Below are 19,127 nucleotides of genomic sequence, written 5' to 3'. Positions count from 1 at the left end.
CAGCAATGTGGCATAGCAGGTAAAGCTGCTGCCCACAGTGCCGGCATCCCACGTGGGCACAGGTTCAAGTCCCAGCTGCTCCTCTTCTGATCCAGCTCTCTGCTATGGCCTGGGAAAGCAGTGGAGGATAGCCCAAGTCCTTGGGCCCCTGCACCCACGTGGGAGACCAGGAGGAAGCACCTGGTTCCTGGCTTCGGATCAGTGTAGCTCTGGCCATAGCGGCCATTTGGGGAGTGAACCAATAGAAGGAAGACCTTTCTCTCTGTCTCTCTCTGGCTCCTGGCTTCAGATCAGCTCTGCTCCGGTCATTGCAGCTATCTGAGGAGTGAACCAGCGGATGGAAGACCTCTCTCTCTATCCACCTCAGCCTCTCTGTAACTCTGCATTTCAAACTAATTAATTAATTAATTAGGCACTTGGCTCCAGTTGGGGGCTGTTACAAATGAAGCTGCTATGAACATGTCACACCTGTCTTCACATGGACATAGCTTTCGTTTCTCTTGAGTACATACCTGGGAGTGGGTCTGCTGGGTCATATGGTAAGTGTGTGGCTACTTTCCCATGTGGTGGTACCAATGGGAGGAGGTAGATAAACTAATAGGCAGTTAGGTCAGGTCCCTTTCGGAAAGCGAGTGGACAAGATGCATGCTTCTCCCCCAGAAGCTGCCTCTAGCAAGATAAAAGTGCCGATCCGCTCCTATGAGCTTCTAGTTTTAACACCAGAATAGACATGAAGTTACCTATCGCGCTCTTCTGAAGACTTTTTTGTTTTCTCCTGAGCGGGCTGGACAGGATTTCAATTCCAGCCTTCTGATGGGCTTTGACCCCGCCCTCTGGTGGACTGTTGGCTGCTACTCTGTTCTTCCCCAAACTGTGCTTAAAAGACGCCCCTCTGACAAGCTCCTCGGGTCCCCCTCTCTGGGAGCCCCTCCTGAGGCTGCGGCAGCAGGCTTCTGACTTAAATACACCTGGCATGCTCACTGCCCTGTGTCCGTGGAAATTCTTCTCATATGGGAGACCAGAACTGTGGTTGCCTTCTCCGTTGTCATTCCCCTCTAACATGACTGTGCGTGGCTGCCCACGATGCAGCGGGAGCCCAGCTGCCACGGTCTCAGAGGACGTGGGACCCTGTAACGTTACTGTGCGTGCCTGCCCACGATGCAGCGGGAGCCCAGCTGCCACGGTCTCAGAGGACGTGGGACCCTGTAACGTTACTGTGCGTGCCTGCCCACGATGCAGCGGGAGCCCAGCTGCCATGGTCTCAGAGGACGTGGGACCCTGTAACATTACCGTGCGTGCCTGCCCACGATGCAGCGGGAGCCCAGCTGCCACAGTCTCAGTGGACGTGGGACCCTGTAACATTACCATGCGTGCCTACCCACGATGCAGCGGGAGCCCAGCTGCCACAGTCTCAGTGGACGTGGGACCCTGTAACATTACTGTGCATGCCTGCCCACGATGCAGCGGGAGCCCGGCTGCCACGGTCTCAGAGGACGTGGGACCCTGTAACATGACTGTGCGTGCCTGCCCACGATGCAGCGGGAGCACAGCTGCCACGGTCTCAGAGGACGTGGGACCCTGTAACATGACTGTGCGTGCCTGCCCACGATGCAGCGGGAGCACAGCTGCCACGGTCTCAGAGGACGTGGGACCCTGTAACATGACTGTGCGTGCCTGCCCACGATGCAGCGGAAGCCCGGCTGCCACGGTCTCAGAGGACGTGGGACCCTGTAACATGACTGTGCGTGCCTGCCCACGATGCAGCGGGAGCACAGCTGCCACGGTCTCAGAGGACGTGGGACCCTGTAACATGACTGTGCGTGCCTGCCCACGATGCAGCGGGAGCCCAGCTGCCACGGTCTCAGAGGACGTGGGACCCTGTAACATGACTGTGCGTGCCTGCCCACGATGCAGCGGGAGCCCAGCTGCCACGGTCTCAGAGGACGTGGGACCCTGTAACATGACTGTGCGTGCCTGCCCACGATGCAGCGGGAGCCCAGCTGCCACGGTCTCAGAGGACGTGGGACCCTGTAACATGACTGTGCGTGCCTGCCCACGATGCAGCGGGAGCCCAGCTGCCACGGTCTCAGAGGACGTGGGACCCTGTAACATGACTGTGCGTGCCTGCCCACGATGCAGCGGGAGCCCAGCTGCCACGGTCTCAGCAGACATGGGACAGTCAGGGCTTCCGGCCATCCCAGCAGGTGCACTGTGGCTTTACCAGGCTCGTCCCCAGTTGTTAGCAATGCTGGGCGTCTTTACGTACACTTGCTGGCCATCTGTTTCTGTCCCTCTGGGAGGACAGGCAGCCCTCCCTTAACACCATGGGCTTCTTATTTGTGAATTCAAGCAACTCTTGAGTAAAATTATTCAAAAACAACGTGTCTATACTGGGACATGTACGAACTTTTTCTTGTCATAATTCTGTAAACAAAACAGGGTAACTGTAGTGGAATGAGAAGGCCATGCCAAGGTGGCCACTGGCAAGCGAGCGTCAGTTAGTCAGGAATGGCTTTGAAACCCACCTGGCTTTGGAAACTGCCTGGCGACAGGCTGTGATTGGATGGCTCTGGAAACTGCCTGGCAACAGGCTGTGATTGGATGGATTTGAAACTGCCTGGCGACAGGCTGTGATTGGATGGCTCTGGAAACTGCCTGGCAACAGGCTGTGATTGGTTGGGGCATAGACCGCCCCTTGACCAGATTGGCTGGTCTTGGCTATATAAGCTGTTGTACCAACTGTAATAAACGAGTCTGCGGGCTGCTCGCCTCAAGCCTGCTCTCACCCGACTCCCGGGGTCTGTGTGTTGACTCCGCGCCTCTTGCCCCCACCACGCTGCTCCTCTCAGAAACGAACCCACTGCAACACTGTGGAGAATTCAACGGCAACAGGTAACAACCACTTAGATCTTCCATTCTATTAGCACCGGTCCCCTAGAGATGACTTAACATACACAGTGGAACACGCATCAGTCACACACAAAGACTACGACACCACAGTCTTCTGCAGGAAGGATTGGAGCAGCCTCGGCTTTTGGTTCCTACCGGGGTCCTAGAACCAACCCCCCCCCCCCAACACCAAAGCAGGATCTCTCCAACCTCTGCCATTTGTAACAGGTTCTGTCTGCCCTGTGTGCTGTGAGTTCCTTGAGAACAGGGGGCGAAGCTCCTGGGGACACATTCACAGAGAGTACTGTGTGAGCAGGGGCGTGGGGCCACTGCACACAGCCCACACAGGGTCAGGCACAGCAGGTATCCGACAGGCGTTCACGAGCGACTCAGCCAAGTGGACGCCAGTCCCAGCAGGGAGAGCTCAGGTGCAGCTGGAGGCAGCCGGACCAGGCTTCTCCCAGGTCGCCAGGCTTTCACCTACAGCTGGCCCAGACCCAAATTCTGGAACTATGCAAAGTCCTATTAAACGACCTAGAAGGCACCTCTGTAAGGGGGGGTCACAGGCCCAATGTGGGCCTCAACACCAGGTCCACATGCTGAGTCCCACAATGCCCTGCGACCACACCCTCATCTGAGAGCCAGTGCAGACTGGAGCCAGAGGACGAGCTCTGGGCTTCCGCTTCCTCATTTGCAAGGCGGAGCCAATCAGCCCACCTCGCAGAGCCTCTGTGCAGAAATAACTCAGCAGCAGATGCGATGCACCTGACTGGGCAGGTCCATGCAGCCACAGCTGTTACTAGCCCTGTCAGCCCCCACAGCTCCGCGATTCAACACAGGATCAGGCCATTGTTTCAGGCAGTACCACCTGTAATTACAAGTCACTCCCATTAAGCTCTGAGCTTCAAAGACACTATTAGAAACTGTAAGATGTTCCGGGGAGGGAGGTGAGGCTTGGCTGACGGAGGGAGAATAGAAGGGGAGGGGAGGAGAGGAGCGGCAGAGGGAGAGATGCGAAAGACGGGTGGGGGAAGGAGGACGGTCGCCTGCAGGTGCCACGGGTGTCCCCGACCTCCTCTACAGAACCCGGACAGCCGGCGTGCAAGCGGTCCAGGGCAACAGAGGCACGAGAGACCTGCCGAGGTCCCAGGGCTGGTCTAGAGCAGGGCCAGGACTTGCGCCCGCTTCTCCCTGTTCCAGCGCCTGCTCCCAGCATCACCGGAACCTGCTTCCCTTTGGAGGCTCACTCCCAGTCAGCACTGATTCCCAGGGCCCCTAAATGCTCCCCACCAACAGGCCAGGCAAGCCGTGCACCAGCCCCCTGGCTCCACTCACAAATGAAAACAGGGAGCAGAAACCAAAAGCGCCGCTCCCAGCCCTACAGGTGAGAACAGGCCAGGATGGCCCAGGGCCTCGCTCCAAGCCAGGTACCAAACCAGCGAGGCCTCAGGTCCCTCAGCCCGTCATGCTCACGGTTCCTCCTTCCCCAGCTCCCAAACAACGCTGACAGAGGCCTGCTGGCACCGAAGCAAAATCCCAGCACTCGCAGTCCCACGGGGTCTTTCTCTGAACGGTGGGTTTCTCTGTCCTCAGCCTGGACTGCATGTGACAGCACCAAAGGAAGCTCTCCGGCCCACCCTGCTGCCCCTCCCAAAACACGTCCTCCCACAACCACTACAGAACATCAGAGAGCACTGTAAGACCCTGGTCAGCACAAGACAGTGTGGAACGGGGACGGCCACACCAACAGGTCGGGAAGCTCAGATGGACCCACACGTGACTTCCCAGGAGACAGCCGAGGGCACTCAATGGGAAAGGGAAAGGCTCTTACTTATTTATTTATTTATTTATTTATTTGAAGAGGAGAGAGGGAGAGAGAGAGGGAGAGAAGGAAAGAGATCTTCTGTCCACTGGTTCACTCTCCAAATGGCCACAATGGCCATGGCTGGTCCAGGCCAAAGCCAGGGGCCCAGAGCTCCATCCACGGGGAGCAGGGGCCGAAGCCCTTTGCATTCTGCTGCCTTCGCAGGCACATTAGCAGGGAGCTGGGTTGGAAGTGGAGCAGCGGGGACTGGAACAAGCACTCTGATACGGGATGCCGGCACCACAGGTGGCCTCTTAGCTGGAAAGGCTCTTCTAACAAACGAAGCTGGAAAAACTGGAGGTCTACATTGAACGATCCCCACTTCACACCACACAAACCCACCTGAGATGGGCAGTGGACCTAACCCGAAAGCAAGAAGAGGAACACTCTCACTGCCACCACGTCCCATGGCTGGGCCCCCTCTCACCCCCGCCCAGGGTGCCACCACGTTCCTGTCCAACAGCCAGCAGCTCACGGAGGCACCCTCTGAGGCCAGGTCCCTACCCCACTCATCGGGAGTCAGTGTGTCGGAGACACCTGCATTCCCATGTCCACCACACTGCACACAACAGCCAAGCTACAGCGTCAACCTGGGTGTCCGTCCACAGCCGAGTGGACCGAGAAAACGGGGTGTGCGTGCACAATGCAATACTCTTCAGCCCGAGAAAAGCGGACATCTTGTCATCTGCAACAATGGGGATGAACTGCGGAACCTCGCTCTCGGGGCAGCAGGCGAGCACAGAAAGACAAACACCCAACGGTCTCACTTGGGGGGGAAGTAAATCAACTCAAGAGCAGCCGAGAGCAGACTGGCAGTTTCCAGAGGTGGCCAGTGGGGGCGCAGGTGAGCGAAGCGCGCAGATGAACAGGTACAATGCCTCAACTCGGGTAGAGCAGGCATCTGACAGGTGTTCCTGAGCAACTCGGCAACGTGGATGCCAGTCCCGCCAGGGAGAGCGATCAGAGGCTTCCCCTTAAGACATGTTACCAGAATACAGTAAATGCTACCGTGGGATACATTCAAACTCTGAAAAATTTCAAATGTTCTGACCACAAAAAAATGTATTTGAGGTGAGGGATATGTTAACTAGATTTAATTATTCCACATGGCATTGCCACATCGTAACATCACTTTGTACTCTATAAACACAAACGAAGTAGAATTTGTCAACTTACAATTAAAAATAAGACAACAGAGAACATTGTATTGTCTAATTTTAAGTTCCTATTTTTATAATATGCCAAGTACTATCTTTTTTTTTTAATTTACTTATTTGAAAGGCAGAAAGAGAGAGAAAGAGATGGAGATCTTCATCTACTGGTTCACTCCCCAAACACTCAGAGCAGCCAGGAGCCTGGAACATCATAACATCACTTTGTACTGGGTCTCTCATGCAGGAGGAGGGATCCAAGCACTGGAGCCATCACCTGCTTCCTCCAGGATGCATTAGAAGGAAGGGGCCGGTGCTGTGGTGTGGCGGGTAAAGCTGCCGCCTGCAGTGCCGGCATGCCATATGTCGCCAGTTCAAGTCCCAGCTGCTCCACTTCCAATCCAGCTCTGCTATGGCGTGGGAAAGCAGTAGAAGATGGCCCAAGTCCTTGGGCCCCTGCATCCACGTGGGAGACCCAGAAGAAATTCCTGGCTTCTGGCTTCAGATAGGCACAGCTCTGGCCATTGTGGCCATCTGAGGAGTAAACCAGCGAATGGAAAACCTCCCTCTCTTTCTGCCCCTGACTCTGAAATTCTGCCTTTCGAATAAATAAATAAACCTTTAAAATAAAAAAAAAAAAGGAAGCCGGGATCAGAAGTAGAGCCAGGCACTCTGATACGGATGCAGCCGTCTTAGCCACTGTGCCTAATGGCCATCCCCAAGCATTATCTCTTTATAGGCAAGCTCAACCATTTATATTGTATATATTTATTTATATATTTATATTTATATATTTTCCGATCCTGAACAAAACAAAAAGAGAAGAGGCAACTTCAACTCGATAGTGTATTTAAAATGCCTATTTTGCTTCCCTCACAGATTACTTATTTTCCTCTTTTAAAAAACTAATCAGACCCCAGCTTCCCATTCACACGTGCAGTGGGGAAGCCAGAGAGTGAGAGACAGCAGACTGGGCTGTACAGTGGGGAGACTGGGCCTGGGTGGGGAACACAAGAAACGCCGTCCTGAGTGTCACCGGCACCCAGGGCTGGGACCGGTCACGTGTCCATCAGCAGGTGCAGGGGCAGGCCCCCGAGGGTTCCCTAACATCCTGCAGGTCAGGAATCTGGTGAGGACCGGATCTCTCCACTCCTAAACTGCTCCAGCCCTTGAAGCTGATGCCTACCCTTGAGAAATCTAAAGGTGAAAGTTTAACAGGTAAACAGCTGAGAGGAGGGGAGCCCGCTGCGCAGGCTAAATCCCTTCCCCATAATTAAATCAGCCCTGTTGGTGCAGAGCCTCAGAGGCCGCCTGCACTGAGCCATCTATAAAAGGAAATGCAATTAAGGAGAGTCTCTTTAATACCTCCCCTTCTCCACTGCCCTTGCCGCAGGCGGCAACTTAGCTCTTCCTAAGGATAGCTATCTTGCAAGGCTGCCCTGTGAATTATAAGGTTTGGGAGCAAAGACAGGAACCCTGTCACCGGGGGGGGGGGGGGGGGAGCCGGCTGAGAAGGGGGCCAGGTGTAATAACGTGCAGTTCTCGGCGGCGGCCGGCTCGGCTCGCTCTGCCACCCAAACGCTGTGCCTCGTGGGCCACGGACAACTCCGTCTCAGCACAGTTTACGGTTCAGCCTCTCCCAAATTAACCTAACATCAAAACGGGAAACTGCTTTCAGAAATTAGCTGGCCATGGACTGACAGAAACACGATCCTTTCTCATTTGTTACCGCTGGAAACTGAAGGAAACTACAGCAACGGAGAACGCCTCCAAAGAATTCAAGGAAAATGTGTGTTACGAAAACTATGAATTTCCAACATTTTTGAAAAAAAAAAAAAAAAAGCTTCATACTAACTTGTTATAACACATAGAACAGGATCCAGTTTGAGGCACTGATAAGATATCACTTTCCAAAGAGCCCTTTCATGAATTCTACACTTGATCTTAGCCGAAAGGCCGAGAAGCGATCTTTCATGAATTCTAAAACTGGAGCAAGAACAGACATCAAATTGATGGCAATCTTGGGAGAAGAATGGTGAAATACCCAATGCTTTAGGAAAAGTTTCTCAAGTCAATGCCTGTAAGAAATCAGCAGTGTACAGATGGAAACACTGTTTTAGAGAGGGTCAGATGGGGCTGGGGTTGGGGTTCAGGTTAAGCCACCACTTACAACATGGGCATCCCTTATAGAAGTGTCCATTCAAGTCCCGGCTACTCTGATTCTGATCCATCTCCCTGGGAAGGCAGCAGAAGGTGGCCCAGATGCTGGGTCTTGCCACCCTGTCTACTCTGCCTCCTCTTTCTATACACAGCCTGTGGTAAGCAGCAGGAGGCTGAGAGTTTTTGTTCCTTAGCTTTTAACTCCATTTGAGGTCCCCTCATATGCCCAGGGTTCCCTTCCAGCCTGTTGGGCAAATCCCACAAGACGGCAGCTGGGCAGCTAGTCCTGTGTCTGGACCACACCAGCAGCTCGTGGCACTGAATGCAAAAGTCATTATTTTAAGGCGGTGAGCCGGCACAGTCTGGGCCTCCCCACGCACCACCCTGGTCCTGGGTACGCCTCCGCCAGTCCACTGCACACACTCCTACGCCTGGGACAATACCAGGCTGAGGGCAGGCTCTGGACGCCCACCATCCTTCACCCCGGCCGGCAAAGGGGTTCATGCTCTGAACCAAGGTGGCGAAGGCGGCCCTGGGGGACGGCTAGTGGCGCCTGTCTCTCCAGCCTGCGGCATGGGGACACTCCCTCTGAGAGCCTGAGCACACGACTTGGTGGGCCCACGAGAGGAAGCTAGGAGGGAATTCCTAAAGGTCACTTCTGCTCCAGCAAAGAGGCCACGGATGCGGGCAGGAGGGCCTGGGGAGCTCACCCATTCTTCCATCCACTAACTGTACGCTGAACACTGACTACGGGCCAGGCACTGTTGTAGGGGGTGGAGGTGCAGACCAGGCAAGCACACAGGGGTGTGGATTTTACCCCAGGTTGGAGGAAGCTTGTTTTTAAGGACTTGGCACTGCCATTTGAAAACTGTACGACAGAGCTGGCATTGTGGTGTAGCAGGTCAAGGGGCTGCCTGTGTCGCCAGCATCCCATATGGACACTGGAGGGTGTCCCAGCCGCTCCACTTCCAACCCAGCTCCCTGCGAATGTACCTGGGAGAAGCAGCAGAAGCCAGCCCAAGTGTATGGGCTCCTGCACCCACGTGGGAGACCCAGATGAGGCTCCTGGCTCCAGCGGGGCCCAACCCTGGCCATTGTGGCCATCTGGGGAGTGAGTCAGCAGGTGGACGCTCTCTGTAACTCTTTCAAATACATAAATTAATTTAAAAAAAAAAAAAAAACACTACCAGGCTGACCTATCTGAACTTTCGCTCCTCCTTCGCGGCCTACAGATCAGTTGCCAGGTCAGCCGAGCAGGACATGGTGGTCAGGGCCCAAGGTGGCTGCCAGCGTTAATCACAGGTGGAGTTGGGCAATGGCTGGCTGCCTGGAAGCGGTGACCTGACATTCCAGCTTCAAAGGGAGGGGCGCGACAGCCTCAGAACCGGACAACAGGCAGACAGCAGAGGATAACCTGAGGGCTGCAGGGTTTCCAGTAGCAACGCTGCAGAAATGTGGACCCTCCAAAACACCTTGGCCAGGAAAGTGGGCGTCGTGATCAGGGAAGGCTACCCATTTCAAGGGGATGGGTGGTGGGGGGGAGAAGACGCGAGGCCGAGCACGAAGAAGGCCCAGCCAAGCGTTCCTTGGGCCGGGCTGGCAGCTCCGGGATTCGAACCTCCCGCCCGCTGAGACGCCTGCGCCCCGGCGCTGCGCGTTGCCCTGGAAACGGTCCTGCGCACGCGCGCGCCCTACTTTCCCCTGGCTCTCCCGGAGCTCCTTTGCCCCCTCCCCTCGGCGGCGGAACACCGCCAGCGACTGAACGTGCGGTCGAAGGACGCCGTCACGCTCGCCCTGCGGCCTAGGCCGCGGATCCCTCCGCCACGCCGCGGCCGGCGCGCGGCTGCCCGGCGGCACGCTCCGAACGGCTTCCCGCGCGCCGCGCCGCGCCCGCCCCACCCCCACCCTCTGCTCGCCCCAACCCCCAGCCCGCTCACCTGCCTCCCGCGTCTCCATGGCAACGCCCCCACGTCGGAGGAAAAAAAAAGCCTCGGGCTCTTCCGGGCCCCCTCCCGTGCCGCTCGAGAAGGCGCGGCGCCCCGCGGACGCTTCGCTTTTTTATTTGTAATTTTTTAAGAAAAGAGCCGGCGAGCTTATGGCGAATCTGCGGCATCCAACATGGCGGATGGAGTCTTCGCCCTCCTCCCCACGGGGCGCTGACGTCGGCGTAGCGGACGTCCGGCTCGGGCGACCTCCCCCAGCGCCGGCCCGCTGCGCCGCGCTGGTGCGCATGCTCGGGCCGGCGGCCGCGCTCCGAGGGAGTCTCGCGAGGCCCGGGGTCCGGGTGTGAGGCGCGGCGTCTCCCCGGCGGCCGGGGCGGCGGCTCGGGAGAGCGAGGTCCGGGGCCGCTTCTGGCCGTGTGGGCTCCCGCGGACCCGCGGCTGGGCGGGCCCGCATGTCCGAGCCCCGCACCGCGGGCCGTGCCGGACCCCCGCGCGTCCGGGGCTAACGTGGGCTAACAACTGCGGCCGCGCTGAGCGTGTGCCAGTCAGGAATGGAGCTGCTCGCGGTTGGAATGGACGCTGAGCAGTGGTAGCCCGGGGCACGGACGGGGCTCCGTGAGACAGGAGGAAAGGCGGTCCCTGGGTGACCCGAGTGGGGACCGCTGAGGTCCGTCGCTGCTGTGGGTCCACGGGCGCCGAGCCCTGGGAGGACTCCGACTCCCCCGGGGCCTTCCTGCCTCGCCTTTATCCTGTCCTGGAGCCGGGGCGTCCTTAGCACACCCCGCCTCCGTCCGGTCCAGAGCCACCTGCCCCCCCAGCCCCTCATCCCCCTAACCCGGCAGATCCGGCGGGGCGGTGTCCGTGGACACACCAGATCCAACTGGACGGGTGTCCGTGGACACACAGATCCGGCGGGGCGGTGTCCGCGGACACACCAGGTCCGGCGGGGCGGTGTCCGCGGACACACCAGGTCCAGCTGGACAGATGTCCGCGGACACACCAGATCCTGCTGGGCGGTGTCCGTGGACACACCAGATCCAGCTGGACAGATGTCCGTGGACACACCAGATCCGGCGGGGCGGTGTCCGTGGACACACCAGGTCCGGCGGGGCGGTGTCCGTGGACACACCAGGTCCGGCGGGGCGGTGTCCGTGGACACACCAGGTCCGGCGGGGCGGTGTCCGTGGACACACCAGATCCAGCTGGACAGATGTCCGTGGACACACCAGATCCAGCTGGACAGATGTCCGTGGACACACCAGATCCAGCTGGACAGATGTCCGTGGACACACCAGGTCCGGCGGGGCGGGTGTCCGCGGACACACCAGATCCGGCGGGGCGGTGTCCGCGGACACACCAGGTCCGGCGGGGCGGTGTCCGCGGACACACCAGGTCCGGCTGGACAGATGTCCGCGGACACACCAGATCCTGCTGGGCGGTGTCCGTGGACACACCAGATCCAGCTGGACAGATGTCCGTGGACACACCAGATCCGGCGGGGCGGGTGTCCGCGGACACACCAGATCCTGCTGGGCGGTGTCCGTGGACACACCAGATCCAGCTGGACAGATGTCCGCGGACACACCAGATCCGGCGGGGCGGTGTCAGCGGACACACCAGATCCGGCGGGGCGGTGTCCGCGGACACACCAGATCCGGCGGGGCGGTGTCCGTGGACACACCAGATCCAGCTGGACAGATGTCCGTGGACACACCAGATCCAACTGGGCGGGTGTCCGTGGACACACCAGATCCGGTGGGGCGGTGTCCGTGGACACACCAGATCCAGCTGGACAGATGTCCGTGGACACACCAGATCCGGCGGGGCGGTGTCCGCGGACACACCAGATCCTGCTGGGCGGTGTCCGTGGACACACCAGATCCAGCTGGACAGATGTCCGTGGACACACCAGATCCGGCGGGGCGGGTGTCCGCGGACACACCAGGTCCGGCGGGGCGGGTATCCGCGGACACACCAGATCCGGCGGGGCGGGTATCCGCGGACACACCAGATCCGGCGGGGCGGGTATCCGCGGACACACCAGATCCAACTGGGCGGGTGTCCGTGGACACACCAGATCCAACTGGGCGGGTGTCCGCGGACACACCAGATCCGGCAGGGTGGGTATCCGCGGACACACCAGATCCGGCGGGGCAGTGTCCGTGGACACACCAGATCCAGCTGGACAGATGTCCGTGGACACACCAGATCCGGCGGGGCGGTGTCCGCGGACACACCAGATCCAACTGGGCGGGTGTCCGTGGACACACCAGATCCTGCTGGGCGGTGTCCGTGGACACACCAGATCCAGCTGGACAGATGTCCGTGGACACACCAGATCCGGCGGGGCGGTGTCCGCGGACACACCAGATCCTGCTGGGCGGTGTCCGTGGACACACCAGATCCAGCTGGACAGATGTCCGCGGACACACCAGATCCGGCGGGGCGGTGTCAGCGGACACACCAGATCCGGCGGGGCGGTGTCCGCGGACACACCAGATCCGGCGGGGCGGTGTCCGTGGACACACCAGATCCGGCTGGACAGATGTCCGTGGACACACCAGATCCAACTGGGCGGGTGTCCGTGGACACACCAGATCCGGTGGGGCGGTGTCCGTGGACACACCAGATCCAGCTGGACTGATGTCCGCGGACACACCAGATCCGGCGGGGCGGTGTCCGCGGACACACCAGATCCTGCTGGGCGGTGTCCGTGGACACACCAGATCCAGCTGGACAGATGTCCGTGGACACACCAGATCCGGCGGGGCGGTGTCCGCGGACACACCAGATCCGGCGGGGCGGTGTCCGTGGACACACCAGATCCAGCTGGACAGATGTCCGTGGACACACAGATCCGGCGGGGCGGTGTCCGTGGACACACCAGATCCAGCTGGACAGATGTCCGTGGACACACCAGGTCCGGCGGGGCGGGTGTCCGCGGACACACCAGATCCGGCGGGGCGGTGTCCGCGGACACACCAGATCCGGCGGGGCGGGTGTCCGCGGACACACCAGATCCAGCTGGACAGATGTCCGTGGACACACCAGGTCCGGCGGGGCGGGTGTCCGTGGACACACCAGGTCCGGCGGGGCGGGTGTCCGCGGACACACCAGATCCAACTGGACGGGTGTCCGTGGACACACCAGATCCAACTGGACAGATGTCCGTGGACACACCAGATCCGGCGGGGCGGTGTCCGTGGACACACCAGGTCCGGCGGGGCGGTGTCCGTGGACACACCAGATCCAGCTGGACAGATGTCCGTGGACACACCAGATCCAGCGGGGCGGTGTCCGTGGACACACCAGGTCCGGCAGGGTGGTGTCCGTGGACACACCAGATCCGGCGGGGCGGTGTCCGTGGACACACCAGATCCAGCGGGCCGGGTGTGATGCACACTGGTCACCTGGTGGGCAAGGTGCGAGGTGCCCAGTGCACGCTGGAATCGGCCAGGGCTTGGTGCTGCCGGCCGCTGCACCCCGGCACAGGGAAGGTGGGCCCGCCGAGTCCCGTTTGGAAGTGAACTGCGTGGACTGCCTTTCCTCTTCCACCCGTCAATGTTTACAATAACCACTATTTTCCGGAAACCGGGGTTGCTGACAACATTGGTTCTGTGGCTGGTTGCTCTTCTGGAAGCAGCATTTAAATGCGATTTATTGATTAGCAGACGCATTGATCGCTCCTGCCTGTTGTGATGTTTGGAAACGGAGCGACTTCATATTTGTCTACAACCGTTTACATCAGAATATTGAAGTGAGAGGAACTGGACTGTGGGTGCCGGGTGGACCGGCTCTTCTCTTGTCCATTTCTGGGCCCGCCTCAGTTACTGAGCAGCTGGTGACTGACAGCTGTCCTGGCTGCAGGCTGCTGGAAGTCCCAGCGGAGCCCTTGGCAGGGCAGGAGGTCCAGGTCCGCCCAGGCAGGATGGGTCTGCAGCTGGCTCCAGGAGCATCTTGCCATGGGATTTGCACATTTTCAATCAACAGTCATCTTTATTCTTCTCATCTGCCAGCAGTATTTCAAATTGCCTTCAATTAATGAGAAAGCATTCGTGGAATTACACATGGAGCACCCAGGATTACACAGGTGATGACATCCTCTGCGGTGGTGACTCCTAGCAGGGCTCGGCGCCCCGACTGGCCCAGGGTGCAGGGTAGACAGCCCCAGGAGGCCCGCCTGTGAAGGGCTTTGTGTCAACAACGTTACCAACCTGAAACAGCTTCTAGTTATGTAACTCAGATGCATAATTTAATGTTTGTACCCATAATTTTATAATTACACCTAGTAGCTATGTGACAGATGGCATTTGCCTGAAAACAGTAGTTCACTCCATAATTTCATAAGATGCTTTCTTAAAAATATATTTGAAAGACTTGGGGAGAGAGATCTTCCATCTGCTGGTTCACTCCTCGGATGACTGCAATGGCTGGGGCTGGGCCAAGCCAAAGCCGGGAGCCAGGAGTTTCATATGGGTCTCCCACATGGGTGCAGGGGCCCAAGCACTTGGTCCATCTTCTGCTGTTTTTCCCAGGTCATCAGCAGGGAACTGGATCAGAAGTGGAGCAGCGGACTTGAACCAGCAACCACGTGGGAGGCAGGCATCACAAGTAGAGGCTTAGCCCACTGTGCCACAGATGCTTTCTTGAAAGTAGGTTTTGATAAAGGATATCTAGGGTGGCCTCAAAATAATGGGTTTTAAGTCACACAATGACGATAACATCAGAAGTGGGGATTGTCACACAATTTAAGAGTAAAAATCTAAATAGGCACATTGTAGGGAAAAAAAATCCATTTAAAATTGTGTAGGGGCCAATGTTGTGGCATAGCAGATACAGCCACTACCTGTGACAGCGGCAACCCGTGTGGGCACCGGTTCGAGTCCTGGCTGCTGCATTTCCAAATCCACTCCCTGCTAATAACATGGAAAAGCAGCAGAAGATGACCCAAATGTGTGGGCCCCTGCACCCACACGGGAGGCCCAGATGAAGCTCCTGGCTTTGGCCTGCCCAGTGCTGGCTGTTGTAGCCATCAGGGGAGTGAATGAGCTGATAGATCTCTCTGTCTCTAACTTTCAGAATAAATAAATCTTTTTTAAAAAAATATTGTGTAAGGGGCCAGCGCCATGGCTCACTTGCTTAATCCTCCGCCTGCGGCGCCAGCATCCCATATGGGCGCTGGGTTCTAGTCCCGGTTGCTCCTCTTCCAGTACAGCTCTCTGCTGTGGCCCGGGAGTGGAATGGAGGATGGCCCAAGTGCTTGGGCCGCTGCACCCACATGGGAGACCGGGAAGAAGCACCTGGCTCCTGGCTTCGGATTGGCACAGCTCCAACCATAGTGGCCATCTGGGGAGTGGACCAACAGAAGGAAGACCTTTCTCTCTGTCTCCCTCTCTCACTATCCATAACTCTGTCAAATAAAAAAAATATTGTGTAAAAGAAAAGGATATAGTAATGTTAGAGCTTTGTAACTGGTCTCACCGTGACTGTAATCAGGGGCTTGGGAAGTGACATCTTTACCTGTCCCTGCCAAAGTCAGTGAGTCCATCTCTTCACCTGTCTACCTGCAGCATGCCTGGGTGCACCCTCAGTGCCCAAACACTGCTCTCAGTACTGTTTGCTAGTAGTAGTATTAGTACTATTAGTAGTAGCCAGCCTGCTTAAATGTGGGAGTAAGAGAACATTGGAATGGCCCAAGACACGCTGCTGTGGACAGAAAGCCCGCCCCATGTCTAAGAGCATGCTGGGCCCTGCTGAAGGCACAGAGGAGCCAGCTGCAAAGGAGGCTCCCTGCAACCAGACTGGGACAGTGCACGTACCACCAAGACAGTGTACATGCCACCAAGACAGTGTACGTACCACCAAGACAGTGTACATGCCACCAAGACAGTGCACGTACCACCAAGACAGTGTACATGCCACCAAGACAGTGTACATGCCACCAAGACAGTGCATGTACCACCAAGACAGTGTACATGCCACCAAGACAGTGTACATGCCACCAAGACAGTGCACGTACCACCAAGACAGTGTACATGCCACCAAGATAGTGTACATGCCACCAAGACAGTATACATACCTCCAAGACAGTGCACGGACCACCAAGACAGTGTACATGCCACCAAGACAGTGTACGTACCACCAAGACAGTGTACATGCCACCAAGACAGTGTACATGCCACTAAGACAGTGTACGTACCACCAAGACAGTATACATACCTCCAAGACAATGCACATACCACCAAGACAGTGTACATACCACCAAGACAGTGTACATACCACCAAGACAATACAAATACCACCAAGAACACCAGTACAGCTGTCGTTGAGGCTCTGCAAGTGGGTTAGGAAAAGTCAGAAGCCCTTAATCATTAGGGAGAAAAGCTAATATGTGTGCAAAAATATGCATATAACTATAATTACAAAGCTAGTCGCGATTCAAAGAAGGATAAAAATAGGCTATTTTAATAAGCAGGTGAGTTTTGTATGTATGAGGTTCTGTTTCTTACTCGAAACTCTCTCTGTCTACCTGAAACGGCCTTCCTTGGGAAAGGCAGGAAGGCTTATTATGAGTTAGTCAAAGATTTCCACATGGAGTGGGAACTGTGTCAAGACCAGAAAGAGGCAGGTCAGGACTCCGAAGGGGCAGGTAGAGAGCTTAGTAATTTGTGTCGCAAGCTATGGATTAGCCAGAGGTGCTGGGAAACCAGCTGACAGCTTAAGCTGCTGCGTGACCCTGCTGTTTACAATGACATGCAAAGAATACATAATGCCAGTCATCGCGAGCTGACGCAGAACATGAGGTTCTGAAAACTTACAGCACATCGCAGTGAGGATTGCAAGAACTTCTGAGTCCTGTTGACACAACAGTCGAGCTCGGTCTGCAGCAAACACCTGCTGCCATGAGTCACCTTGGAGGATTCTGTGTCCCAGTCAAGAACCCGGAAGTCAGTGGTCCAGAGGCTGTGACTTCAGGGCCCCCGAGAAAGATCATCTTTCCCTTCTGTGCCTGGAAAACTTCATAAATAAGTTTTACAGAGGTGAGAAATGGGTCCTGTCCATGGAAATGCATTTTACAAACAGGCCCAGGTACGGGTGCAGTAGAACCTTCTGTGTTCTCAAGGTGTTTGCAGCATTTGAAAGTCAAGTCGGGGCTGGTGCTGTGCCACCTCCTGTGATGCCAGCATCCTGTATGGATGGAGGTTCAAGTTCTGGCTGCTCCACGTCTGATCCAGCTCCCTGCTAATGTCCTGGGAAAGCAGTGGAACAAGGCCCAAGTGCTTGGGCCCCTGCACCCACAAGGGAGACCCAGATGAAGCTCCTGGCTCCTGGCTTCAACTTGACCCAGCCCTGGTCATCATGCCATTTGGGTAGTGAACCCGAGAATAGAAGACCACTCTCTCTGCATCTCCCTCTCTCTTCCCTCTCTGTCTGTAGCTCTGCTTATCAAATAATAAGTCTTAAAAAAGAAAAAAATCCATTCATAGTTATATTGAAACAGGATAATTAGTGCAAATGTTCAAGAAAGTTTTATTTGTAACATTTTAAGCTTTGATTCACAAGAGGGATTTAAATAGTTTGGGGGGGGGGATACCCAGACTTATAAGGGCAAGAAATTTTCTTTTAGGAGTAGAAGGCTATGAGGGAAATAAAGGAGGGTAACCTTGGCTTCCAGCAACAAAGACGGAAAACCAGGAGAGCTCCCAGGACCTAGCAGTGTCAGCCCCACAGCCAGAACTCAATAAACAGATGTGGAAGGAAGAAAGGATGGAGCGAGAAAGATGGGCGAGGGGTCGACTCTGGGGGTGAGCACAGGTGAGGAAAAGGAGCAATAGGTAGCTTAAACACTTATTTTGTAGCAGTCTTATAAGCTTTCAGATGTTCAGAATAGAGAAGAAAAAGATTTAAAAACCATGTGGGTATATGGTGTGGGTGACAAGATGGCTGGTTGAAGGAAAGTGTTCAGCTATATACATGGCAACAGGATGCAGGTCCTTGAAAGAATAAGGTTACCATACAGGGACACAGGGTGCACTGCAACATAAGCAGGGAGTGAACAAGCAGGGTGCAGGCAACGTGGACAGCAGGCCACCCTTTGGGAACGGCTGCTACAGGACATGAACATACTCCTGTGTGCAGAGAGTCCCGGAAAACGGCGAGAAAAACTGGTGAGAGCAGACACTTAGATGGCATCTGGGCCCGGAGACCTGGCTCACCGGGGCATTCGCTTTTCACCCACCATCCTTTGGAAATTTCGCAGCGCTTTACCAAAGCACACGCTGCCTCTTCCGAGAAGGGAGGACGGTGGTCTGCAGACCCAGTGTCGGGGTTCCGCTCCTAGTTCTCCCGCTCAGTAGCTCTGTGCTGTTGAATGAACCACCTCCGTACTCTGCTCTTCTGGGCAAGAGGTGCCGACCCCAGGAGGAAGGGGTCATGGGAGGGGAGTGAGAGGGCAGTGCCGAGAGCATGGCTGACGCTGTGGTGGTGCTGGTTTTCGGGCCAAGTGGCCTGGGTCCATTTGAGGACCAACAGCAACACACGGCAGCGTGAGTAAGGGAGAACCTTGCTCATAGGCCACATTGAGATCCAAGGGCTGCCACCAACTGCTAGCTTAGAAAAGCAGCCTTGAAGTCTGTGGATTTCCACATCTTCAAATGAGTGGGGAGAGGGGAGTAAACTAGGCTCCCATGAACAGAAAGACAAGAGCATGATTAGAGTACTGGAGCCTTCACAGAAAAGTAGGAAGCCCTCAGGGAGGTCCCACGCAGGTGCAAAGGAGCCTGCAGGTCTTGGGAGGGGGGCTGGCCACTCCTGCTGAAGCTCCTTGGGAAGCAGAGAGGAGGAAACCTGCAGAAAGAAAACACGAGATGTTGTCACCTGAATCGGCCAAACCCAAGCCATAGAGGAGCTTGCCGTGCCCTTGTTGTGAAGGCCAGCAGAAAAGCAAGGTATCGTGGGCAGTCCCCAGTGAGCCAAGTCTCCCTGCCGTCACACCCAGGCAGAGGCCCCTGTGCCGCTGACTTTGGGCCTGGCCATGTGACTTGCTTTGACCAATGCGCCACAGACTGGTGTGGCGCACAAACAACAGGACACGACCAAGCAGAAGGTGGACAAGCATGG

The 19,127-nt window shown here is 56.4% G+C and overlaps 1 protein-coding gene across 3 annotated transcripts in view; it reads right to left on the bottom strand.

Annotated features, from left to right (window-relative positions):
• Window positions 1-19,127, bottom strand: part of ZFAT (zinc finger and AT-hook domain containing) — a 330,215-nt gene that overhangs the window by 191,295 nt on the left and 119,793 nt on the right. For 2 of the 3 annotated variants that reach the window (XM_062187951.1, XM_062187953.1), the window contains exon 1: window positions 10,002-10,209. The exons of the other annotated variant lie outside the window; for it this stretch is intronic. In XM_062187951.1, coding sequence (XP_062043935.1) covers window positions 10,002-10,020 — 19 coding nt within the window. In that variant the 5' untranslated portion in view covers window positions 10,021-10,209. Of the gene's footprint in view, window positions 1-10,001; window positions 10,210-19,127 lie in introns of those variants that run through there. 3 annotated transcript variants of the gene reach the window in all.

The sequence above is a fragment of the Lepus europaeus genome, chromosome 4 (assembly GCF_033115175.1).
Source record: "Lepus europaeus isolate LE1 chromosome 4, mLepTim1.pri, whole genome shotgun sequence".
NCBI lineage: Eukaryota > Metazoa > Chordata > Mammalia > Lagomorpha > Leporidae > Lepus > Lepus europaeus.
This window is presented reverse-complemented; position numbering and strand designations above follow the sequence as displayed.